Below are 26,286 nucleotides of genomic sequence, written 5' to 3'. Positions count from 1 at the left end.
TGCCAATTCCATATAGTCCATCACCTTCATCTGCCATTCTTCCAAAGTGGGTAGATCTTGTGTCTTCCAATACTTTGCAATAAGTATTCTTGCTGCTGTTGTGGCATACATAAAGAAAGTTCTGTCCTTCTTTAACACCAATTGGCCGGCAATGCCCAGAAGAAAGGCCTCTGGTTTCTTCAAGAAGGTATATTTAAATACCTTTTCAGTTCATTATATATCATTTCCCAGAAAGCCTTTATCCTTGGGCACGTCCACCAAAGGTGAAAGAATGTACCTTCTGTTTCTTTACATTTCCAGCATTTATTATTGGGCAAATGGTAAATTTTTGCAAGCTTGACTGGGAAGAAGGCTCTTTTGTTTGGGTCCTCATAGAGGGTTTCCCTTGGGGGCATCTCAGTTGTGCCTGCTGTTCTTTCTGGGAAAGCCACTTCTGCCTTAGGGAGGAGGTGGGGTTGCGGGCTTCACAGCCCCTCCACGTACCCGGGGGGTGGGAGGCCAGCCCCTGCACGATTGGGGGATTCCCAGCTGCGTCACCCTCTGGCTGGCCAGTTGGGATGCTCTGGGGGTGTGGCCTGCCCTATTTAAGGCAGAACGCAGCTGGGGATCTCCCTCTTTGTCCGTTCCCCAGCTGCTCCGGTTTTCCCACCCTTCCGCCCTTGAAGGTTTGCTTCCTTTGACCTTGCTATGGACCTCGGTTGGTCGAGGGGCCTGGTAGGAATTTTTCCTCTTGGCAAATTGGCACCAGCCACTTGGTTTTCACCTACCTCGTAGCAAATCACCACAACTTTCTTGGTATTGGCTGTTAGGCATTGGTATTGTTCTGTAGATGGAAAAGGGGAGGTAGTGCCATCACCTGCCCCGCATTTGGAAGGGTAGTTCGTTAATGGATTCTGGGGGGACGTGGCCCTGTCCGAAGCCTAGGGAGGTGAGGGCCTAAGGCACGCCCCCTATTGGTGACCCCAGGGGAGTTCCTAGTTGATGTGCATCAGCAGGACTCCCCCTACTGGTGGTAACCCTTCCCGACTTCAAGCAGACAGGCTGGAGTCAGATATACCGTATTTTTTGCTCTATAAGACTCATTTTTCCCCTCCTAAAAAGTAAGGGGAAATGTGTGTGCGTCTTATGGAGCGAATGCAGGCTGCGCAGCTATCCCAGAAGCCAGAACAGCAAGAGGGATTGCTGCTTTCACTGCGCAGCGATCCCTCTTGCTGTTCTGGCTTCTGAGATACAGAATATTTTTTTTCTTGTTTTCGTCCTCCAAAAACTAGGTGTGTCTTGTGGTCTGGTGCATCTTATAGAGCGAAAAATACGGTAGTCGGTTAGGTCCAATGCCTAAGCCAATACCGCTCATCACCTGTAACCAATGAAGTTGTGGCCTTTTTCAGCCTATTCACTTTAATAATTGTGTCATGTGCCATTATTTCTGCCTGGGGGGCAGGGTGGGAACTCGCCACACAACTGAACCCCAGGTCTTCTCCATGCATGACCCACAGACCTTAGCTGCAGGAGAACAGGGCTGGAGGAAGACCTTTTCTTCATGCACTGAAATGCACAAGTTTCCTGCTCCACCAGATCCAGGCATGCCTCCCCTGGACTTTGCCTTTGCACATCCCACCAGCCGGGAAACGTGATTCTCCCTCTTGCCAGCTGCTCCCTGGCTGCTGTTAAGTAATGCGTGAAATACGGCCACACTTCTGGGATTCGGCTGGTGGCATTGCTAGTGACAAACGGCACCATAAAATGCCATTCGTCTTCACCGCTGCCAACTCCCTTAAAACAAAAGCAAGCGCAGACCGTGCGTCTATGGCAAGTTCATCTCCTCTTATTGCCAGCTGCCTTGGGAGGCCCTGTTGCAAAGGAGGAAGGCAGCAAGGACGGATTTTAAATAAACGTTAGCAGACCAGCTGCTTCTGCCCTTTTGTGACCTTTCTTCCTATGATGCATTTGCTGACTCCGGAGGCTGAAGCTTTCTCCCTCTGCCCAGTGCCAAAGCACCCCACAACTCATTGGTAAAGGGCATGGCAAGCCCCCTCTCACCACCCCATAGGGGCAAGAAAATGTGTAGCTGGACCCAGGCTAAGGGCAAGGCTGGTGCAAGAAGAGGGCAGAGGGAAGGCCTGCTTTTTAAACTGCCCAAAAATATGCTCACCTTTTCCTTTGATTGGGAAAGGGGTTTGCAATGGCTATGATGACGACATCTCACAATACAGTGGTACCTTGGTTCTCAAACTTAATCCGTTCCAAAACCAAGGTGCGCTTTCCCATAGAAAGTTATGCAAAATGGATTAATCCGTTCCAAACTTTTAAAAACAACCCCTAAAACAGCCATTTAACATGAATTTTACTCTTTAATGACACTGTTGATTCATAAAATGAAAGCATATTGATTCATAAAATGAAAGCAATAATCAATGTACTATCCTATAAAATAAATAAGAGAGCAAAAACAAAAGTGCCAAACTTAATCTGTTCTGGAAGTCCATTTGACTTCCGAAATGTTCGAAAACCAAGGCACACCTTCTGATTGGTGCAGGCACCCTGGAAACAATAGCCAACAACCACAGCAGACGTTCAGCTTCCAAAAAAGTTCGAAAACCAGAACACTTACTTCCGGGTTTTCGGTGTTTGGGAACCAAGGCGTTTGACTACCAAGGCATTTGAGAACCAAGGTACCACTGTACTGCCACAGCCACCCCTACTGCTGTTAAATATTTGTACACAGTGTTCTTAAAAACACAAACACATGCATTAAGGACTCAAAACAACCACTTGCCAAATCCTAAAACAACAAATGTAACAGCAAAAAGTTTTTAAATCTGCAATAGACAGAGCAGCAACAGGACATTCAAGAGTACACTGATTCATGGATGAGAGTCCACTTGCAACAGACAAGCATGGCGACACCTATGGAAGATTTTCATAGAACTGTAGAATCACAGAAGGGTTGGAAGGGGATCCGAAGGTTCAAGGGGTCCAACGCCTTGAAATCCAGGAGTCGCAGGTAAAGAAGCCTTGGCAGGTGGTGATTCCACCTCTCCTGAAAAACCTACAGCGAAGGAGAGTCCAACACCCTTCCACTTGCCCTCAGAAAGGTCTACCTGGTGTTTAGTCAGAAGCCTTTCTTGTCGTTTGAAACCATTGGTTTGTGTCTCACTCTTCAGAGCAAGAGAAAAAGCTGGCTCCCTCTTCCATGTGACAGCCATGGAGATATCTGAAGGTGGATCTCATATCTCCTCTTTTAGAATCATAGAATCATAGAATCATAGAGTTGGAAGAGACCACAAGGGCCATCGAGTCCAACCCCCTGCCAAGCAGGAAACACCATCAGAGCACTCCTGACATATGGTTGTCAAGCCTCTGCTGAAAGACCTCCAAAGTAGGAGACTCCACCACACTCCTGGGCAGCAAATTCCACTGTCGAACAGCTCTTACTGTCAGGAAGTTCTTCCTCATGTTTAGGTGGAATCTTCTTTCTTGTAGTTTGGATCCATTGCTCCGTGTCCGCTTCTCTGGAGCAGCAGAAAACAACCTTTCTCCCTCCTCTATGTGACATCCTTTTATATATTTGAACATGGCTATCATATCACCCCTTAACCTCCTCTTCTCCAGGCTAAACATGCCCAGCTCCCTTAGCCGTTCCTCATAAGGCATCGTTTCCAGGCCTTTGACCATTTTGGTTGCCCTCCTCTGGACACGTTCCAGTTTGTCAGTGTCCTTCTTGAACTGTAGTGCCCAGAACTGGACACAGTACTCTAGGTGAGGTCTGACCAGAGCAGAATACAGTGGCACTATTACTTCCCTTGATCTAGATGCTATACTCCTATTGATGCAGCCCAGATATGATAATGTTCATAAGTGTACTAACCAAGCACATACATAGATCAGCACAGGAAGACCAACCTGGAACCATTTTGATTCCTAAACTGAGCAAATATTTTCTCTGCAAGGTCAAACTGGAAAAGCCTCCCCATTGTCTTTTCCTTCACAAATCCTGTCTTAAGGGTATGCCTCGTGTTTGAATAGGGTGTGAGCCTGTGACCTGGCCCAGGAACTAAGTATTATCACTACAAAAGAATGGCCAGGCTCCCCAGGCAATCCAATCAAGCAACTTGCCAGACAGGAGATAAACTCTGACAGGAAAAAAACAACATTAAAATTTCTGTGATGTAGGTGTGATGTATCTGAGTGGTGGTCTTAGGTTACACCCCTTCTGTGATGTATGTATGATGTTTCTGGGAGTGGTCTTGATCTACAGGGTGGCAATTTCAAAAGTCTTTATAAGGCCTTGCACGCCATTTTTCTGTGTCTTTTCCTCTCTCCTGCAAGTGAGGGGAACACCCTGTTGCAACAGATCAATAAAGGCCAAGCCTACAGGCTGCTGTTTTGCTCCAAGCAATCCTGGTTGGTGTCTTTGTTTTTGTCCAAGGGAGCCCTCGGATTTTTCCGTTAACAGAAATGTAACAGATAAATGCAATAAATAAAGAGCTCCTTTATCTAGCACAGAGGAGAACCCCAGTTCCCACGGTGGGCAGATTTGACCCTCCTCCTTTGCTGGCCACGCTTTTCCGGGACTCACCTCAATCAGGAAGTCTCCCGTGCGAAGTCCTGCTCGCCAGGCCACACCTTCCACGTCCACGGACTCCAGGTATTGGAGAGCCGGGAATGCAGGCGTCGGGGTGAACTCCTCGATCGGAGTCTCCGCTGAAACGAAGAGAGACCCTCAGTCAAAGGGGAGGAAGCTGGGATTTGCGCGTCCAAATGTGGGGAGGAGAAGAGACGGCGCCAGCGAGCGATTCCTGGAGACTGCAAAATGTTCCCAGGCCACAGTTTGCTCAGCTGCCAGGCAGCTTCCTAACCATAGTCAAGGCCTACACCAGTCTTTCTCCACCTGTGGGTCCCCAGATGTTGTTGAACTACAACTCCCATCACCCCTACCTAGCAAGGCCAGAGCTCAGGGATGATGGGAGTTGTAGTCCAACAGCATCTGGGGACCCACAGGTGGAGAACCTACACGAAAGAGAAGGTCTTTTATTTTTATTATTTCAATGTTTCCCACTTAAATGGAAGAGGCAGTTATTGTTGTTACAGTTGTACCTTGGATCTCAAACGCCTTGGCTCCTGAACAAATCAGCTTCTGAACGATCGAAACCCAGAAGTGAGTGTTTCGGTTTCCGAACGTTCTTTTGGAAGCCAAACGTCTGACGGGGTTTCCGATTGGTTGTGGGAGCTTCCTGCAGCCAATCGGAAGTCACACTTTGGTTTCTGAATGTTTTGGAAGTCAAATGAACTTCCGGAACAGATTGCCCATTTGATTTCCAAGGTATGACTGTATTATTATCACTATTATTGTTAAGCAAGAATTTTATCGTTCATCTTTTATGTGTTTGGGTTGGGGTTTTTTTAAAAAAAAATATCAATCAGAATATTTGTATTCTTTGTATTGTGTTTATGATGATTGTGTTGAATATTAAATTGTAAAACCCAAGTTGGTGACCATCCCTGCCTCCTGTGTTTAACTATGGACTATAGTAAGGTTAAAGCTTACTGGGAAATGATATATAATGAAATTAAAAGGATGTTTAAAATAATGTTTGTAAAAAAAAACAACCAGAAGCTTTTCTTTTGAGCATTATAGGGGCAGAACTACCTAAACTGTATAGAAACTTATTCATGTATGCTGCTACAGCGGCAAGAATGCTACTCGCCCCCAGATGGAAAGAAGCAGAAGTCCCAGCAAAGGAAGAATGGATACAAAAACTTCGGGAATATAAAGTAATGGCAAAACTTACCAGAAGAACAAGAAATCAAGATAACAAACTTTTTATAAAAGAAGGGAAATGGTTTGTTCAATATTTACAGATAAATTGCAAACAGATAAGAACATTGGCAGGGTTATTGTGATAACCTGCAGTTTTATAAGACTATATAATTAAAGCAGATGAATAAATGAACAAATTAAGTTAATTTGGATATGCAGAAGATATTAAAAATAAATTTAAGGAACTGCAGAAAGAGGGGGAAGGAAGTCAAGATTTGAAGTGTTAAAATGATTGTAAAATTAGTGAAATGTATGAACATGAAAAGCACAAATAAAATAAAATAAACTATGCACTGCATGAAGGACTTTTTTTTATCTGTCCCGAACCTTCCAGCATTCAGCTTCATTACATGTCCACAAGTTCTGGTGTTAAAGCATGTTGACAAACGCAGATGTTCTGGAGTCTGTCCAAGGAACACTGGCTGTCAGAACCATTTAGACACCCACCTGATGGCTTCCATCACAGTCTTAAAGAATCCAAAAATGAAACTGTTGCTACTTCAAGGGAAGTATCTAACTTAATTGCTAAAATCTGCCTCCATGGTGGCTGGAAGGTAGCCATGTAACAAGCTTATTTTGGCCAGGGTGGGATTTAGGGGAAATTCAAAGATATTAGGTAAAGATAAAGGTACCCCTGACCATTAGGTCCAGTCGTGGCCGACTCTGGGGTTGCGGCGCTCATCTCGCTTTACTGGCCGAGGGAGCCGGCGTACAGCTTCCGGGTCATGTGGCCAGCTTGACTAAGCCGCTTCTGGCGAACCAGAGCAGTGCGCGGAAACACCATTGACCTTCCTGCGGGAGTGGTACCTATTTATCTACTTGCACTTTGATGTTCTTTTGAACTGCTAGGTTGGCAGGAGCAGGGACCGGGCAACAGGAGCTCACCCCGTCGCGGGGATTCGAACCGCCGGCCTTCTGATTGGCAAGCCCAAGGCTCAGTGGTTTAGACCACAGCACTTCCCGCATCAAAGATATTACTTTCAGCCTAAGGTCACATTCAGGCTCTCAGGATTTGCAAGGAGCAAATGAAGGGCATTCCAGAAATTTAGATTTCTGCAACACAACTGGATTACAGAGCTCTGTTGACCAAGTGTAACAAACCCACTTAAACAACAACAAATGGACCTTTAGTGATTAGGGAAGGGACATTGAAAAGTGGGAGATGATCAAATGATGAACGGGATGCTGTTTAAAAACCCTGTAAGCAAATCAGGATTTAGATTTCTGCAACACAACTGGATTACAGAGCTCTGTTGACCAAGTGCAACAAACCCACTGTGATGGCCTGGGAATCCGATTCAGAGGCTTAACCTGAGGAATCCCAGCCTGCACAGGAGTCCCCGCCTCGAGGGCCGGCTGAGCTGGGGCAGGGGCTTGAACCTGAAGGACCCTCACCTGTGCCGGATCCTCAGGAGCAGACACCAGATGGATCCACTCTGGCTCCGGAGGTGATGGAGGACCCATTGCCTGCAGGTGCTCCTCTCCCAGCCCTGTCAGGGGAAGGTGAGGTTGCCTCTGGGTCCAGTAACCCTCCAGCCTCTCCAGAGCTGCAGAGGCTCAGGGCAGAGAGGCGGAGGGAACTAAGTTCTCACAGGAGGAGTACTCGCCTTAAGGCCAGGAGAGGCAAGTCACTTGTGGGCCGGGGCTGCCCTATGCCTCAGAGGAGATAAAGGCCAGTCAGCCCAGTCCCAGGTTGTGGGAGCAACTTCGATGGTAACCTGTTCCTGCCAGACCCTGTCCTGCTCTTCCAGAGTTCCTGACCACGCCCGGCTCCTTGCCTTGGACCCCGCTTCGCCCTTGACGGACAGCCTCCTTACCTTCGACCTAGGACCGGACTCAGACCACGCCACACGGTAACCCCCCCAGGACCAGCACACCCACTTAAACAACAACAAATGGACCTTTAGTGATTAGGGAAGGGACAATGAAAAGTGGGAGATGATCAAATGATGCACAGGATGCTGTTTAAAAACCCTGTAAGCAAATCAGGATGGTTGCTTGTTGCCATGTAACCTCCCTGCAAGCAAATCGGAATAAATGTTTGATAAAGGCTGGCTGTGATCTACCCTCCGCACAAGCCTTGTGCAAAGGAATCGGGACGGATGCTGAATAAGGAGGTCGACTGGAGGAGCCCTGATTCCTGCGCCGTATGAAGTGGTTGAAAATATTTCTAAAGGCTAGAATTGTTCCATGGCTGCCTGCAAAGGAAATGCGCCTCTCAAAAGGCGTTTAGCATCCTTTGAAGGTCTCAGTTAACGTGAAGAAAGAGGCTCCGGCTGAAAGGTGCGTTGCGGAGAAGAAAGGGGTCCAGGAGGACGAGAGGCGAGGGAGGGAGGCGAAGCTGCCTTTGAAAAGGGAACGCCTTGCCCCAGTGAGCAGAAGAGCGCAAACGCTTTACGGGGAAGAAAGGAGGAGCACAAATCTGAAAACAAATAGCAAGTGCCTCAGAAGCAGGAAACCATCCAGAGAGGCAACGGGGAGGGGGTAAGAGAAGGAGCTAAATAAGGCAGAAGAGACCAACAATTGATCTGAGATGGTTGCAATGGCAAAATGTGATAAAGAGATTAGCATAACCGAAGGACTGCAGGAACTCTACAATTCTGTGAAGAACCACCTGCAACAGAGGTTAGCCCACAAGCTAAAAAGGAGTGGATCCAGGGGGCTTTGGGGAACTCTTGCCGAATTTATGAACTTAAACCAGTGATGGTGAAACTGGGGGAGAGGAGCCCCTCCAGACGTTGTGGAACTGCGGCTCCCATCATTTTGACCACTGGCCAGCCTGGCTGGAGCTGGGATCCAACGACGTTTCCCGCTCTGGACTAAAATATTTCCCATTCTTGACTAAAATGTTAAATTCCCGTGCAGTCACTGAGTTAGCACCAAAAGCTATCGGTCTTCTACCAAAAGCATTGCCAAGATACTAGTCCTCATCGGTCACTGCCAACCCCATAAGTTTATATGCAAAATTGGATTATTACTTTTTGCCTCGGTGAGTCTGGCTGTTAACCCAAAGGTTGGTGGTTCGAGCCCAGTAATGGCTATGGGCAAGATTCCTGCATTGCACAGGACTCAGGGTCCCTTCCAACTCTAGGATTCTCTGATTCAAATGCCTGTTTCTCCAATTTGGAGAGATCCTTTTGGATCTTTGGTGTCCCTTTTTCATTTTAATCCTTCTCAATCACTTGAGTGCCCGATACGTCTATCTGATGAAATGTTTGTTTTGTTCATAGTTTTTCACTGTTTCCAAACACTTTGAAAACTGTTGAGTGAAGGGAGGATGCCTTTGTGATTGACATGAGGGCTGGCCAATCAGTGCTATGGACTGCCGGCTCCAAGTAGAGGCAAGGCAGCTTTGTAATTGACAGAAAGGGCAGCCAATTGGCGCTGTGCAGATTTAGCTTTGACCCAGACCAGGCAAACAAAAAAACCCTAAAGCCTGAGACCTTTTGACAAGCCCCAGTTCCAAAGACTGTCTTGCCCTGGGGCTCAGCTGACTTCCACTAGGATGGCTGGCAGAGTCCCTGATGCCCTGGACCTGTCCTGGTTCCCACTCCGTGAAGAACTTGGAACTCAGGTTGCTGTTCCTACCCAAAAACTTTTAATGCTCAGATCGGTGTAGCACACAGGCAAAATGCCGGTTCGGCGGTAAAGCAGGGGTTGCACACGGCTAATCAAGCAATGGCAGTGACCAATTGGAGCAATCTTTCATAATACGGTGTGCAAGTCCAATATTTGGCGTCCCCAAATGGATCTTCTCACATATGAGTTGTCTCAATTTTGCCCCCCCCCCCCTCGGCTTGGCGTCCCGTGAGGCAGAACCACCCACACCACCCTAAATCTGACTCTGGCAATGGTGTTGACCCCACAACAACCTGCAACCCAGTTTTGTCTTCTCTGTCCTGGCCCAGTAGCTCCCTTTGGGCTCGTGACCTCCAGTCTGGCTTCCAGCTCAGACCAAATGCTGCTCTTCTTGAATTGCATAGCAGTTTCATTGTCCAATTGCATGCCATATATACACATATATTTAGAAAGCTGCTTTGCATCATTTTGCAGCTGGTTTTGCAAGCTGCTGGTTCTAATTTCTGAAGGGTTGTGGGGGGTTTTGGATGAAGAGTGATGGGCAAGAAGGCTGCACTTTTGATGAAGCAGCCGTGAGTCATCGGGAGGTTCAACCTCGGAAGTGATGCATGTCTGGAGAGAGACTGGATGTGCTGAAAGGTAAGAATCAGGCCCCAGAAAGGAAAACGTCAGATCCCTGCCAGTTAGAAACCCTGGAGAGCTCATGAGTTCTAGTCTTATGAGAGCAGGAGAAAAGCTTTGCTCCATCTACTTTCTCAATGCTATGCATGATTTATAAACTTCTACCAGGTAGCCCTTCTAGGAGAACTCTGATCCTAAACCTCCGGTGACTTGTGGGGTATGTTCAGGAGAACAACTCCCTGGTCCTGAATGGGGTAACTGTGCCCCTTAAGGACCAGGTGTGCAGCCTGGGAGTCATTCTGGACTCACAGCTGTCCATTGAGGCACAGGTCAATTCTGTGTCCAGGGCAGCTGTCTACCAGCTCCACCTGGTACGCAGGATGAGACCCTCCCTGTCTGCAGACTGTCTCACCAGAGTAGTGCATGCTCTAGTTATCTCCCACTTGGACTACTGCAATGCGGTCTATGTGGGGCTACCTTTGAAGGTGACCCAGAAACTGCAACTAATCCAGAATGCGGAAGCTAGACTGGGGACTGGGAGCGGCCGCCAAGACCACATAACACCAGTCTTGAAAGACCTATACTGGCTCCCAGTACGTTTCTGAGCACAATTCAAAGTGTTGGTGCTGACCTTTAAAGCCCTAAATGGCCTCGGCCCAGTAGACATGAAGGAGCGTCTCCACCCCCATCATCCAGCCTGGCCACTGAGGTCCAGCTCCGAGGGCCTTCTGGCGGTTCCCTCCCTGCGAGAAGCAAAGCTACAGGGAACCAGGCAGAGGGCCTTCTCGGTAGTGGTGCCCGCCCTGTGGAACTCCCTCCCATCAGATGTCAAAGAGATAAACAACTACCTGACATTCAGAAGACATCTGAAGGCAGCTCTGTTCAGGGAAGTTTTTAATGTGTGACATTTTAGTTTATTTTTGGTGTTTGTTGGAAGCCACCCAGAGTGCCTGGGGAAACCCAGGCAGATGGGCGGGGTACAAATATATTATTGTTGTTGTGTCTGGTACCCGCTGGGACTGGGAAGGGACAGATACACTGGGCAAGAGATTTGGGGTATAATATACAGCTTTCATCACGGGAGAAATTATGGAGAGACAATTTGAAATTTACGGCATGTTGTACGTTGAAAGGAAATGATATGAAAATGATGTACCATTGGTATTTAACTCCCAGTAAATTAGCAAAAATGAAGAAGACAGGTACAAATATCTGTTGGAAATGTAAAGAAAAGGAAGGCACCTTCTATCATATGTGGTGGATGTGCAAGGTAATAAAAGTGTTCTGGGAAATGATATATATTGAATTGAAAAAAAAATGTTTCAAATAACTTTTACAAAAAACCCAGAAGCTTTCTTATTAGGAATTTGAGGTGCTGAAATCCCAAGGGAACAGAAAAGATTGTTTATGTATGCAACCACAGCTGCACAGATTGTATTGGCCCAGAGATGGAAAGAAGACAAAATCCCTACCAGAGAAGAATGGCAGATCAAATTGTTGGACTATGCCAAAATGGCAAAAATGACTGGAAAAATCAGAAATCAGGGAGACCAAAATTTTAATAAGGAATGGGGTGAAATTATAATTGACCTGGGAGACCAATGTAAACAGTTAAAATTGTTAGCGGGATTGCAGTAACACTTCTAATGTAAGAGGAACTATGGATACAATGGAGATGTTAAGAAAATGTGGATTTTTATAAAAAGATGCAGTAGAAAAGGTTTAACAATGGGACCTGGGGAAGAGGGAAGTATTGAGATTTGTGGGAATCTTGTACTTATGGAAGGTGTTGTGGTATGACTGTAAATTTTAATATGTAAAATGAAATAGACAAATTTGGAGCGGGGGGAGGGATGGAGCCACTCCACAATGAGGAACGATTGCAGGGTTTGGGACTCTTCAGTTTAGGGAAATGGAGAGGAAGAGGCAACACGATAGAAGATCATAAAATTATGCATGACAGAGATGAAGTTTTTCTTCCTCTCTCATAAGACCAGAGCTTATGGACAACCATCACAGCTGACTGTTGGAAGATTCAGGGTGGATAGAATAATAGAGTCATAGAATTGTTGACTTGGAGGGGACATCAAGGGTCATCTAGTCCAAACCCCTGCAATGCAGGTATCTCAACTAGATCATACATGACGGGTGGCCACCCAACCTCTTCTTAAAAGCTCCAAGGAAGGAGAGTCCACCACCTCTTGTGGAAGTTCATTCCAGTGTGAAACAGCCATTATCCTCAGAAAGTTCTTCCTGAAGTTTAGTTGCAAACTCCTTTCTCGTAACTCGAAGCCCTTGGTTTGGGTCCTACCCTCCTGAGTAGGAGAAAACAGGCTTGTTCCAGCCTCACAGAGAGCATATTTAACCTATGGAACTCCCTCCCACAGGGGGCAGAGATGACCACTGATCTAGGTGGCTTTGACAGGGGATCAGACAAATTGATGGAGGAGGAGAGAGCTATCCAAGGCTACGCTCTGCCACCACAGTCAAAGGTTCTCTTGCACTTTAATCCTGCTTGCTGGTTTCCCAGGCCATAGCAACAGTCTGGAGCTCTCAAAGGCTCTCAGGGCTTATCTATGTACACTTCCCCTTGTGCCCTGCTTTCCCCCTGGAAAAACCCGCTCTCTAGTGCTTGATAGGAGCAAATAGCAATTCAGGTTTTCTCCAGATTGACGTAGCAAAAAATCCATGCCTAGAAAGTGCGGGTCAAGCAGAGAAATGCTTGGACCAGTGCTTTCTAGGAACAGAACAAGCGGAAGCGTGGGCGAGCCCTCCATTTCTCTCTCCTGCCCAGGAAGCATCATCACCACCCAAGTGCAGATGTTTGGCTGCTTCCACTCGGACAACAAGGGAGAGCGAGAATGTAAATGCGGATTGTCGGGATACCATCAGTCTCTGGAGCTTCAAGAAGCAAAGGCCCCCCTTGGGGAAGTGGGAGGGAGAGGGGTCGTGTCTGCTGCCTAGGCTTGGCAATGCTGTCTTGGAACGGAAAGAGCCATCGTAGCTTGGCATGCGGAAGGTCCCAGTTTCAGCCCCTGCTAGGAGGAATCCCTGGAGTACTGCTGTCTGCTAGCCAGTGTAGACGGCATTAACCTATACGGAGCACAGTTCTGGCCTAGGAGAAGGCAGCTCCTTCTTCCCCTAGGTTTCCACACGGCCTTCTCTGCTTCAAATTGTTTGCCATTGATGAGACTGATCCTATTTGTTTGTATGCGAATGCTCTCCTCCATGCGCAGAGTCACAGCTGAAGGGAGATGAGAGGGAGATGGAGGAGGATGGAGTGGGGACCCCAGAGACTCCACAGAGGGTTCATGGTGCGCATGAATGGTATGGAGGCTTTAGAGCTGGAGAAGCCAAGAAAAACAGCTTCAGCTCCTAAGGCAAAAAGCCCCTTGGCAGGACTCACAATGTCCAGCTAGGCCTAGAATCGGGCAGTCTTTGTTCATCACAGGCATCCATCAGACCCTCTTCAGAACCCACATTGTGCTTAAAATGGCCCAGTTAATCAGAGTTACAGGTAGGTAGCCGTGTTGGTCTGCCATAGTCGAAACAAAATTAAATAAATAAAGCAAAACAAAAAAATTCCTTCCAGTGGCACCTTAGAGACCAACTAAGTTTGTTCTTGGTATGAGCTTGCATGCACACTTCTTCCGATACACTGAAACAGAAGTCGCCAGACCATTATAGATAGTGAAGCATGGGAAATCCCAACAAAAAAAAATTCTAATTTGGCAGAATATTTGGACTACATGATATGTATTTGTATAATTTGGAATATTCAATGTGATTTGATTGGATTGTTAAAATGGAAAATTTAATAAAAATTATTTTTTTAAAAAAACGATAGTGAGAAGGTGGGGAGGGTGGTGGGAATGGGTGATTGGCGGATAGGTATTAGAAGGGTGGTGGGAATGGGTGATTGGCGGATAGGTGGGGTAAACCTATTGACTGTTAACCACTGCAATTGGTCTTACAGGAAAAAGCAAGGGGTGAGATGGCTAAAAATAGCTTTATCATGTATAATGATATAAGAATCCAATGTCTCTATTCAGACCAGGTCTCTCCATGGTTTTAAGCTTGGTAATAAGTTGCCATTTCTCTTTCCAGTCTATTTCTGAAATTCTGCTTTGAGATATTGTATAGAATGCCCTGGGAGACTGAAGTGTTCTCCTACTGGTTTCTCATAATCACCCTGCAGTTCTTGCGATGACCCTGCAAGGTGCTGTCATCATCCCATGCACACAGGAGGCTCTGAGAAAGGAGGGGGGGCTGCTCTAAAGCCACCCACTGCTAAAGAAGCGAGATTCGAATTGGGGGCAACCTCTTAGTCATGATGCTACTCTGGCAGCTGGCTGCTCAGTTTCCCCCAATGGAACTGGGTTCTTGGGAGGAGTCAACTTTTATGGAGAAGTCCAGATCAAGGGAAGCCACAGAATCGTGAGAGTTCTGGTAGCACAAGGATGGAAGACTGAAGAAACCCCAACTAAAGAATCATGGCAAGAAAAAATGATGGACTATGCAGAACTGGCAAAATTGACATATAAACTACGAAATAAGGATAACTGTGACTTTAAGGATGAATGGGAACCTTTCACAAAGTATTTGAAGATGCAACAAAGCGAACTGGACTCCTTGGCAGGTTTTGAATGAACATTCACAATTTTTTTACTGATAATAATTAGCTAAACAGTTGGAGGAGCTATACAACTCTGTAACATGCAGAAAATAGCATTATTGGAGAAACCAAAGACTGGAACTGAGGGAAGTCGGGGGGTGGGGGGATGGGTTTTATGGGGGGAGGGGAGAGGAAGGAAAAATGGGGGGGGGGAGAATTATATGTTTTTGGGAAATATGTTTTGTTATAACTTTGAATAAAAAATTTATTTATTTTTTTAAAAAGGGAAGCCACAAAACCGTTCTCTTCTGCCTTGGTCAGGCCACACTGGGCGTCCGATGTCTGGTTCTTGTCACCATAGTTATAGAAGGATATTGACAAGCAGGAAGGTGGGCAGAGGAGGGGAACCAAGACCATAAAGGGGTCTTGTGAGGAACGGTGGAGGAAGTTGGGCATGTTTGGCCGGGAGAAGAGAAGTCTGAGAGGTGGGCACCTTCCAATTATCACAAGGGGTCTTCCATGGAAGATGAAGCAAGCTTGTTTTCTGCTGCTAAAAATGGTAGGACCCAAACCAATGGATTCAAAGGAAGAACTTTATGACGGTAAGAGTGGTCGGCAGTGGAACAGACTCCCTCAGGAAGTAGCGGTCTCTCCTTCCTTGGAGGTTTTCCAACAGAGCTTGGATGGCCGTTTGTCAGAGATTCTTTAGCAGGAATTCCTACATTGCAAAGGGTTGGACCAGATAACACAAAGGTTCTATGACCCTAGGTGACCTCTCCACCTCCCAGGAGCTTTGGGGATATCAATGTAGGCTACAGACCTTCAAATCAGGGGCATATCATCTTTGGCCCAGACGCTGTGCTCCGAGTCAAGGCCCACCATAAATATGCAAAGCACAGATACATACATTTGCTTTCTTTTGAATAATTTATTGTATTTTCGTGATTCCGCTTTTCACAGAAATATGTGTTTGGGGGCACGGTTGAGCCAAATGGATGAGTGGAGGGCAAAAGGATTCTCTCCGGGCTACTGAGGGCCTGTTCCTTGAAGGCAACAACCACAGCAAGAGGCAGGTGCACAGCTATGGGAATCACCCCAAACGGAGACACAGAGGTAGAGAAATAGCTTTGCTCCCCACTGTCAGAGATGCCATCCCTAGAAGAGATGGTTGGCTTTACCACTCGCGTTTGGCTCCAAAGATATGAAAATGCAAGCAAAGAGAAATTGTATCTGTCCTCTTATTGTTCGGAAACGCCAGCGCCCATTCCCTTGCTTTTGTTCAAGGTGTGTGTGTGGCTTTCCTCTTTGGGGGGAGAGGCTCCTGCAAGCCTCTGGACCCCAAGACCACTCCACCCTGGCAAAGGGGGGGCACTTGTTTGCTTGCTGACCCCTTAGGCAAGCCACTCTCTGCAGGCACAGCAGGGCTGGGAAAACCTGCTTGGCTTTTCTGGAAAGGAAAGCTCAGGATCACAAGGACACAGAGATGCCACAGCAATACTCATCCCCCCCCCCAATCAGGCAAAAGGCACTTCTCTTGAGATGCTTGTCTTTGCCCTCCTGCCCACCCCATAGGGCAAAGCCCACACCCCAGCAGCTCATGCTTCCTTGCACATATTGACAAGACCACCTTGAAAGAGTGTCTCCACCCCCAGCGTTCTGCCCAGATGCTGAGGTCCAGCACCGAGGGCCTTCTGGTGGTTCCCTCACTGCAAGAAGTGAGGTTACAAGAACCAGACAGAGGGCCTTCTCAGTAGTGGCGCCCACCCTGTGGAACACCCTCCCTCCAGATGTCAAAGAGAAAAACAACTACCTGACATTCAGAAGACATCTGAAGGCAGCTCTGTTCAGGGAAGTTTTTACTGTGTGACATTTTAGTGTATTTTTGGTCTTTGTTGGAAGCTGCCCAGAGTGGCTGGAGAAACCCAGCCAGATGGGTGGGGTACAAATAATAAATTATTATTATTATTATTCCCATCATCACCTGGGTGGTTGGGTGGTGTCTCCTATCACTAGGACCAAGATGGTTGTGGTCTCCTTCAGGACACCCAAGCTGTTGAGATGTCATCCAGGCATGATGGGAATTTTGCACACTTGGACCTCGCACTGGTTCACCGTTGTGAGTCAGAAAACGGGCCCCCGCAGCACCCCGCAACCTGTGGCAGAGGCCAGGGAAGGGCACCATTGCGTGAGCTGGGATCTCCAGCAGCGCTAGCACCAAGGCTCAGGGAGACATCTCCTGCAAGAGCTGGAGGTTCTCTCCCCACACCTGGAGGGCAGAAAGCAACTCCTGGCTCCAGACAGCTGCTCCTTCCTTCCCTGCTGAACCGCCTGGTGGTGCGGTGGTTAAGAGTTCTGGACTAGGACCTGAGAGGTAAAGGTAAAGGGACCCCTGACCGTTAGGTCCAGTCGTGGCCGACTCTAGGGTTGCGGCGCTCATCTCGCTTCACTGGCTGAGGGAGCCGGCGTACAGCTTCCGGGTCATGTGGCCAGCAGGACTAAGCCGCTTCTGGCGAACCAGAGCAGTGTACGGAAATGCTGTTTACCTTCCCGCCGGAGCGGTACCTATTTATCTACTTGCACTTTGATGTGCTTTCGAACTGCTAGGTTGGCAGGAGCAGGGACCGAGCAACGGGAGCTCACTCTGTCGCGGGGATCCAAACCGCCAACCTTCTGATCGGCAAGTTCTAGGCTCTGTGGTTTAACCCACAGCGCCACCCGCGTCCCTCTCAGGACCTGAGAGACCAGGGTTCAGATCCCACACTCAGCCATCATGAAGCTCACACCGGATGGCTGTGGACCAGTCATTGCCTTCTCCCTGGCAGGCCTACTTCACAGGGTTGTTGTGAGGATAAAATGGGGAGAGGAAGAACCATGTGCCTTGAGCTCTTTGGAGCAATGGAAGCAAATGGTATATATATATGTATGTATGTAAGTATGTATGTATATGTATGTATATGTGTGTGTGTATTCCCCCAAGGGGGAAGGGGGTGTCCTGGTGGGCTTCTCGCATGTTACAAAGGGAGCCTGCAAATGAATGTAAGGGAGGGGGGGGTAGGGCAGAATAGCTAAGACAGCTTTGGGAAGAAGCTCCCTCTACGTGAAGGGCTGGGAAATAGCAGAGCGGAGGCTGCCCCCTCCTCCTTTTTCCTGCCAACCCTGTAAACCCACCCAGGGGGTGTCCTGATTCCTTTGCATCTGTAGTGGAAGGAATCGCTTGGCAGTCTCCCCAAATCACACACCGACATCCCTCTTGGTCCCCACCCCAAAGCCCAGACTTCAGTCTCCCTGGGTATGCCCCCACCCCCCAAAAAAACCCCCACCCCCACTCCCAGGAACAAATTTCCCCAGACCGCGAGTGCTCTCTCCCTCTCCCATTCCAGACACAAAGCCCTCTTCCAGCGGGAATCTAGCTGACTACCCCCCCCCCCTTGGCAAAGAAGCCACAGCTTGGGAGGGGGGAGAAGTGCTTTCCAATTCCTGGCAATGTGCATGTGGGTCACGGCAACCTGCCCCCTCCAAGAGAGGAGCAGGGGAGCCCTCTTGGCAGAGGAGGGGGGCACCCAAGGGGAAGGTATTTGGGAGAAAGGAGCATTCCTCAGGGAGAGGCGCCCCCTTTGCTGTGGGGTGCCCGTTTTGGGGAGGAGAGGCACCGTGGCATGCAGGAGGAGAGGGTACAACCTGTGCCACACAGCCACACACACAAAGGACCCCCTGCGCTCTCGGGCATCCAAAGGGGGCACCATCTTTGTGTCTCTCACACACCCTTTCCCGGAGATACGCTGCCACCAGACCCCGCCGGCGGGCAGGACCCAGTGCCAGGAAGCCCCGCCATCACCTGGGGCCAGCTCCATGCCACTCCCATCATGCAGCCAGCCCTCTCCCTGTCCTCCCACCGCCGCCCCCCAGTCCGCCGGGTCTTACCTTTGGCGCCCCGGAGGACGAAGCCAAAGCCCTCATGCTCCCTCTTTTGCAGGACGGCCGCCTTCTCCTCGATGATGTAGTCACTGGGCAGGAAAGAGCACAAGAAAATGAAGCCGGGGGGAGCCGTCAGCACCATCGCGCCCTGCCTTCGAGGGGGGGCCTCTGCCCAGCCAGGCGCTCATCGCAGGCAGGAGCCCGTCAGGCGGGGAGGCGGGCAGAGCCTCTCGCCCTCCCGCTCTCCCCGGGCAAAGGAGACTCCTTCCTTCCCCTCCCTGCTTCGGAGGGGGGGCGCCGGGCCCTCCCCCCTCCCCGCTCCCCCCACCCCCGCTCAGTCACCTGCATGTGGATGCAGAGCGCTTACTGATCCCGTGCGCGCGAGGGGGGCTTTCCTTTCAACGGAGCCGCCTTAGCTTTGGGGTGGGGGCAGGCAAGAAGCCACCCTTCGCAAAGAGACTCTCTCTCTCTCTCTCTCTCTCTCTCTCTCTCTCTCTCTCTCTCCCCCCCCCCCAACTAGGAGGGGGACCCAAAGGGAGAGGGAAGGAAGGTGCCCAGCGGTTGCGTGTTCGTGTGCATGTGGGGTGCAAAAGGGGGGGGGAGTGTGCACCGGGAGAGGGCGACTGTGGAGTTTCTTTCTGCTGTCACTCTCACCTTCTCCTAAAACTCCCCTCTGTTGCTAAGTAACTGTCTGTCATTAAAAAAAAGAGAGAGGGGAGAGGGAAGGGGGGTGGGTGAGGCAGAGCTGTGCTCCACTGCCTTGCTTTTAACAAAGCTGATGCTATTTCTCAATGGAAGAAAGAGAGGGAGGGAGGGAGGGAGGGAGGAGAGAGCGCAGGCAAATCCAGCATTTTGGGGAAGGGGGCCAGTATGGTGGTTGGTGGTGGGGAGAGGGGAGAAGAAAGCCCCCCTGCCTGAGACAGAGCCCAGCTTGAAAGGCTGCTGTGCAAACCCTCCCTTCTCCACCTGGTCAAAGGATTCACCGGGAGGTTGCCATGCGTGGCTCTCGCACATGAGGTGTGCTGGCAGGTGCCATGCTTTCTCTCTCACTCACTCACTCACGCATGCATGCATGCACACTGCAGCAGAGACACCCACCCAACACCCACCCACATTCTTGCACGCACCAGCCGCCCCCCCCCCCCCACGGTCTCTCTGCCTGCCAGGGTTCTCTGCCTGCCACATTCAGCTCAGGCACACACCCTCGGGTGGAAGCGCTGCTGCGGCCGGGGACCTGCGTGCTGCTGCCCTCTCCAGGGCTGTGCGAGTGGCACAGGGGTTCAAAGGGCCACCTGTGAACCAGGTGTGGGAAGGAGGTAGACAGACAGGGAAGGATGGGAGACTTCCGAGTGGTTTGCAATCAGATGGCAAAAAGGGTTCCTGGGGAGCAGTGAAGCGGCTTTTGACACCTAAAACTGGGCCGCTGGGACACAGAAAGCTAGCCAGGGGGAAAGAACCCACTTTGGTGCTGAAAATGAATTTTGGGTCTCAGGATGTGCTCAGAGACACACCTCGCCTTTTAATTCTAGCTCTAACGTTTTCAGCAGAGACATCACCTTGCCAACAAAGGCCCGTATAGTTAAAGCTATGGTTTTCCCAGTAGTGATGTATGGAAGTGAGAGCTGGACCATAAAGAAGGCTGATCTCCGAAGAATGGATGCTTTTAAATTATGATGCTGGAGGAGACTCTTGAGAGTCCCATGGACTGCAAGAAGATCCAACCTCTCCATTCTGAAGGAAATCAGCCCTGAGTGCTCACTGGAAGGACAGATCCTGAAGCTGAGGCTCCAAGACTCTGGCCACCTCATGAGAAGAGAAGACTCCCTGGAAAAGACCCTGATGCTGGGAAAGATGGAGGGCACAAGGAGAAGGGGATGACAGAGGACGAGATGGTTGGACAGTGTTCTCGAAGCTACCAGCATGAGTTTGACCAAACTGCGGGAGGCAGTGGAAGACAGGAGTGCTTGGCGTGCTCTGGTCCATGGGGCCACGAAGAGTCGGACACGACTAAACGATTAAACAACAAAACGTTTTCAGCGCTTGGTTCCAAGTGGCAGATCTTGGAGTTCCAGTAAAAAGGAAAGTAGACCTGAAAAGGCTGAAGTGTGCCAGTTTTTCCCCAACCCCCCGGGTAAAGTTTGTATGTTTGGGTTGGGATGAGTCTCTGGAAGAAGACCCAGCCTCCGTGCTGTGGTCAGGGGGCAAAGGTTCATTCAAACCCCTGTTTATCAAGACAAGGCAATTTTTTTGGAGAAGAGCCCCACCAGCCAGACTCTCTTGAAGCCAACGGATAAGCTATTCTGTCTACAGACAGAACTTGCCAGCTTTTATAGGGATGAGAAAGTTAGTGCGACGTGGTTAATAAGCGACCACAATAAACTAGCTTTGCAGGAAAAACACAGGAAAACAGAAATGCTGGTCAAAAAACCTCAGGTATTCTATACTTTCTCCAGTCTTTCTCCCATCTCCCTGCTGGCTCCTTTTTGCACTCTAAAAGAGGTAAGGTAAAGGATCCCTGGATGGTTAAGTCCAGTAAAAGGCAACTATGGGGATGCAATGCTCATCTTGCTTTCAGGCCGAGGGAGCCAGCGTTTTTCCACAGTTTTCTGGGTCATGTGACCAGCAGCATTAAACAGCTTCTGGCGCAACGGGACACCGTGATGGAAACCAGAGCACACGGAAACACTGTTTACCTTCCCACCACAGGGGTACCTATTTATCTACTTCAGGATTTAGCAACCTTTTTCAGCCATGGGCCGGTCCACCATCCCTCAGACCATGTGGTGGGCTGGACTATATTTTTTGTGTGTGTGGGGGATGAAAGAATTCCTATGCCCCACAAATAACCCAGAGATGCATTTTAAATAAAAGGACACAGTCTACTCATGTAAAAACACAGTGATTCCTGGACCATCCGCGGGCCGGATTTAGAAGGCGATTGGGCCACATCCGGCCCCCAGGCCTTAGTTTGCCTACCCCTGATCTACTTGCACTGGTGTGCTTTCAAACTGCTAGGGTGGCAGGAGCTGGGACAGACCAACAGGAGCTCACCCCGTCATGGGGATTCGAACCGCCGACCTTCTGATCAGCAAGCCCAAGAGGCTCAGTGGTTTAGACCACAGCACCACCCGTCTTCGCAGAGACCCAAGACCCCTCCATTCTCCTTCCACAGTCCTTGGCCAAGCCAGCAGTCACCTCCAAGCCTTGCAAGACTCCTAAGGGCGATCCATTCATTTCTCTTGTTTTCTTCAAATCTTCGGCCTTTGGGGCAACCTGATCAGAGGCCGACCAGATGCCCCACAGCAAAACCAGCAAGCAGGATTTCTGCACAAGACCCCTCTTCCCAACCTGTGGTTTCCAGCAACTGGTATTCAGAAGCATTGCTGCCTCTGATTGGGCTGGTAGCCATTTATAGCCCTCTCCCTCCTCCAGGAATTTGCCTAATACTCTTTCAAAGCCATCCAAGTTCGTGGCCATCACTGCCTCCTGTGGCAGGGAGTTCCATAGTTTAACATGTGCTGCGTAAAGGAAGACTCTTTAAAATCTGTCCTGTATTTTCCAACATTCAGGTTCCCTGGATGATACTATTGGGATATTATTGGGAAAGCGTAATGCTGGTGGTCAACAAAAGAGGTTCAACAACTGGGAAACACTGGCCTGCGAGCGCCCCAGTTGGAGAACAGCCTTGACCAAAGGTGTCAGGGGCTTTGAAGACACTCAAACTCAGGACGCAAGGGAGAAATGTGCTAAGAGGAAGGCATGCTTGGCAAATCCTCACCGGGATCAACTCCCGCCTGGAAACCAATGTCCCCACTGTGGAAGGATGTGTGGATCCAGAATTGGCCTCCACAGTCACTTACGGACTCGCTGTTAAGACTGTGTTCATGGAAGATACTTGGCTACAAGTGAACGCCAAAGAAGAAGACTATTGGGTTCCAATATTATGAGAAAGAGAAGGTGGGTCTCTCTCTCCTTTTTCTGCATGCCATGTATGCTTTTATAAATTTCTATGATGTTGCCCCTTACTCGCCTTTTCCCTAATGCTGCAACCTTTCCCTCCACCCCCTTGATAATTTTGCTTGCCCTTTTCCAACTTTGCAATATCCTTTTTGAGCAGAGGCAACCAGAACGGTACACAGTCCATTCAAGATAAAGCATGTGCCTCCTGTCTGCACTTTCCGGAAGCAACTGAAATTATTTTTGTTCTTTTTCACAGCTGGGTAAATGGGTCTTTGCTACGAGCGCCTATTCTGCATGGTTTCAGTTTTGCTGAATAACAATAACAACAGCAATACTATTCAGAAGGCACATTGAAGAGGTTTGAAGGAAGAGGCTGTGCAAAAATTGTGATCTGTAATTCACAGTCTGTTTGCTGCCTCTCTGTACATGCCTAGGAGATAACTGTGGCTGCAGCAAACACACAAATGCCCTTCCGCAGTTCTGCTGGTGGGGAGGTCTGTAAAGTGACCGCCAGTTTCCCAAGCTTCCAGCCAATCCATCAATTGATGTTTTGCTTTTCAAAACCATTTCCTGAAAGACCTACATTGACTCCCAATACGATTCCAAGCACAATTCCCAAGCACAATTCAAAGTGTCGGTGCTCACCTTGAAAGCCCTAAACGGCCTCGGCCCAGTATACCTGAAGGAGCGTCTCCACCCCCATCATTCAGCCCATATACAGAGGTCCAGCTCCGAGAGCCTTCTGGCGGTTCCCTCCCTGTGAGAAGTGAGGTTACAGGGAACCAGGCACAGGGCCTTCTCGGTGGTGGCACCCGCCCTGTGGAACGCCCTCCCATCAGATGTCAAGGAAATAAACAACTACCTGACTTTTAGAAGACATCTGAAGGCAGGGAAGCTTTTAATGACTGATGTTTTAATGTATTTTTAACCTCCTGTTGGAAGCTGCCCAGAGTGGCTGTGGAAACCCAGCCATATAGGCGGGGTACAAATTAATAATAATAATAATAATAATAATAATAATAATAATAATAATAATAATAATTCCCAAGTCAGTTAACAATAAAAAAGAACCTGTTCACCTTTTCCTATTTCCCTACATCACTACAGAGAGATGATCCACATTAAGCTGTGAAGCTTGCATTGCAGGGGGTTGGGCTGAATGACCTTTGGGGGTCCCTGACAACTTTACAACTCTGTGATTCTATGATACCCATCCCTGCTGGAAAACGAAAAAGAGAGTGCAGGGGTCAAGGGCAGTGACCCTCTAATGATCCCGAACCAAATGAAATTTCCCCACAACCAAGCCCAACCTTCCCCAACCAGATGTCTTCCAGATGTTCTGGAGCAGAAATGCTCACCACTGGCCGAGGCTAATGATGGGAGCTGTGGTCCAGAAGATCTGGGAGGTCCCAGGTGGGATGGAGGGTTTGATGCCTGGATCCTGCCCTTCCGCTCTTGCTAGAACAGGCAGATCACCCCACAGCTGCCTTCAACTCCAGCCTCAGTTGACTTGAAGCCGTGTTTATTTTTTTTTGGGGGGGGGGGAAATGCTAGTCTACGCTGACATATCGGTTGCCGTGGAAACCACGCCAGAGCACTTCAAGGATCAGAGAAGCAGAGGGAGAAGAGGAAATTGACAAAGGAGGAGCCTGTGGAGGAAGGAAGAGGCGCTGCTCTCAAACGGAGGAATGTAGCAAGCGCCTTCATCTAAGACTTTGCTATCTGCACAGATGGACAGCAATGGCTTTCCAGGGCTTCAGACTCAAGAAGTCTCTCCCAGCCCTGACTAGAGATGCTTTTGGGGACTGAACGGATGCCCGACCGCTGAGCTATAGCTCTTCCTCTTGGGAGGAAGGGCAGGGTGGATAAAAATCAATGATTTTTTAAAATAAAAATCAGATTTTTTAATTATTTAAATTGGGTTTCTTTGATTTAAATCGGATTTCTTTGATTTAAAACAGATTTCTTTGATTTAAATCAGATTTTTTAAAAATTTTAATCAGATTTTTAAAATAAAATGCTCTCGGAGGAAAAATCTTTCTAAAGATAGTTTTCTATTGAAGTTACATTAAAGTCCAAAGGCTATTCATCAGGAAATAAGGATTTGTTTTAAGTTTTCATGTGGGCTAAAACTCAGTCTAAGTTTTATTTTTTAATTGTTTAACCACATCAGTTAACAAACATGGATACATATGCTATTATGTTATTGTTTCAGTTAAATAAATTGTTTAAATTGTTATTAAGGAAATGATTATTTTTCTCCTGCCAATAAAGCACAGCAGAAAAGTTGTCCAAATATAAACAGTTAACTTATTAAACCTCCCAACGATTTCATAATTACGTGCCTATGTATTTCTAATAGTATAACCAAATCAGTAATTTTTGATATAACGGTAAAAACTACTCTGAAAATTGATTATTCCAAAAACGAAACCTTCATCTGGTTGTAAATATTAAGGTGATACCAGCAAGAATGAGACTTTCCGTAAAAAAATAAAAAAGATTCAAATAAAGTCTTATTGACTAGTGATTTAAATTGATTTCATTTAAATCAAATCCACCTGATGAGGGGGAAGAATAGAGAGCAAAGGCCAAAGTCAAGAGCAGACCAGAGCTTGCAGACCTGGTACCGCTTCACAGATTCAGAGAATCACAGAATTGTAGGGTTGGAAGGAACCCCAAAGGTCATCCAGATCAACCCCCTGCAAGGGAGGAATCACAGAGTTCTTCTAGCCTTATTGGAGTTCACTGATTGGGTCTGCATTGCTCCAGGACAGGAGGAAGGAAGTCAAAATGACACCGAGTTGGTTCAAAGAAAGAGTTTATTCTGCTCTCTGGATAGCAGAAGGCACTTGCGTGATTAGTCCATAGCAAGTCCAAAGAAATAACAAGTTTCATGCAGTATTTATATCCTCCAGGCACCCTCTCCCTCCTTCCAACCACGTCAGCCTATGTATGCAGGTTGACATCACATATGTTCCTGCTCTGGTACTCTCAACCATAAAAGGGATTTCCTTCCTGCACTCCTGACCATAAAAGGATATTCCTGTTCCTACTCCTATCTTGGAGCAAAAGGTCACTACTTCCGAGAACATGCTCTGGCGTTAGTCCCAGACTTGGGTCTCTGCGTCATTTGTGGTCAGGACATAAGATATATCTGTGTCTGTTCTACTGGTAAAGTCAAGGCCAGTCTTGCCGTCAAACTGATAAGGGAGAGAGCTGTGTTCTTGTTTTGCATTTGCTCAACGGCTAAAGTTTATGCATTTTAGCTAAGGAGAAATGGGGATTTTGGTGCAGTTTAAAAACTGCCTGCACAGTCAGTTTTGGGTTTTGGAAACCCATTCCTTCATTCTGAACAAGGCTTTTCCAACCTGACACCCTCCAGATGTTTGGGGGCTAAAATTACCACTGGTTGGCAAAGGCAGCTCTGAGCAAACGGCCGACATCCGTCTGTCTCGGGAGACGATGGAGGAGAGCACCTTGGGGTGAAGTCAAAGGGTTGGGAGCTTGCACCGCCTGCTGCGGCTGCAGATACCAACAGGGGAGAGAGAGGTTTTGCTGCAGGTGGGGCAGAGGAAGGCATTTGGCTGCACTGCTGCTGGTGCATTATGCCGTTTCTTCTGATACCCAGCTCCACCTCTCTTTCAAATCGGAACCAGTGAAGGCGGTGAAGGTCCTGCGTGAGTGTCTGGAGGCGGTTGGAGGGTGGATGGCGGCTAACAGATTGAGGTTGAATCCTGACAAGACCAAAGTACTGTTTTGGAGGACAGGGGGC

General features: G+C 48.4%; 1 protein-coding gene across 10 annotated transcripts in view; it reads right to left on the bottom strand.

The window, feature by feature from the left end:
• SHANK3 (SH3 and multiple ankyrin repeat domains 3) overlaps positions 1 to 26,286 on the bottom strand; it is a 449,651-nt gene that overhangs the window by 66,007 nt on the left and 357,358 nt on the right. For all 10 annotated transcript variants that reach the window (XR_014012079.1, XR_014012080.1, XM_081209761.1 and 7 more), the window contains 2 exons: positions 18,558 to 18,640; positions 4,580 to 4,704 (listed from right to left, as the gene is read on the bottom strand). Coding sequence is in view for 8 of the 10 variants with exons in the window: in XM_081209761.1 (XP_081065887.1) it covers positions 4,580 to 4,704; positions 18,558 to 18,640 (208 nt within the window). In the remaining 2 variants the exon portion in view is untranslated. The remainder of the gene's footprint in view (positions 1 to 4,579; positions 4,705 to 18,557; positions 18,641 to 26,286) is intronic.

The sequence above is a fragment of the Podarcis bocagei genome (assembly GCF_964188305.1).
Source record: "Podarcis bocagei genome assembly, chromosome: 10".
Classification (NCBI taxonomy): Eukaryota; Metazoa; Chordata; class Lepidosauria; order Squamata; family Lacertidae; genus Podarcis; species Podarcis bocagei.
Note: the sequence above shows the minus strand (reverse complement) of the source record. Positions and strands in the feature narration are given on the sequence as shown.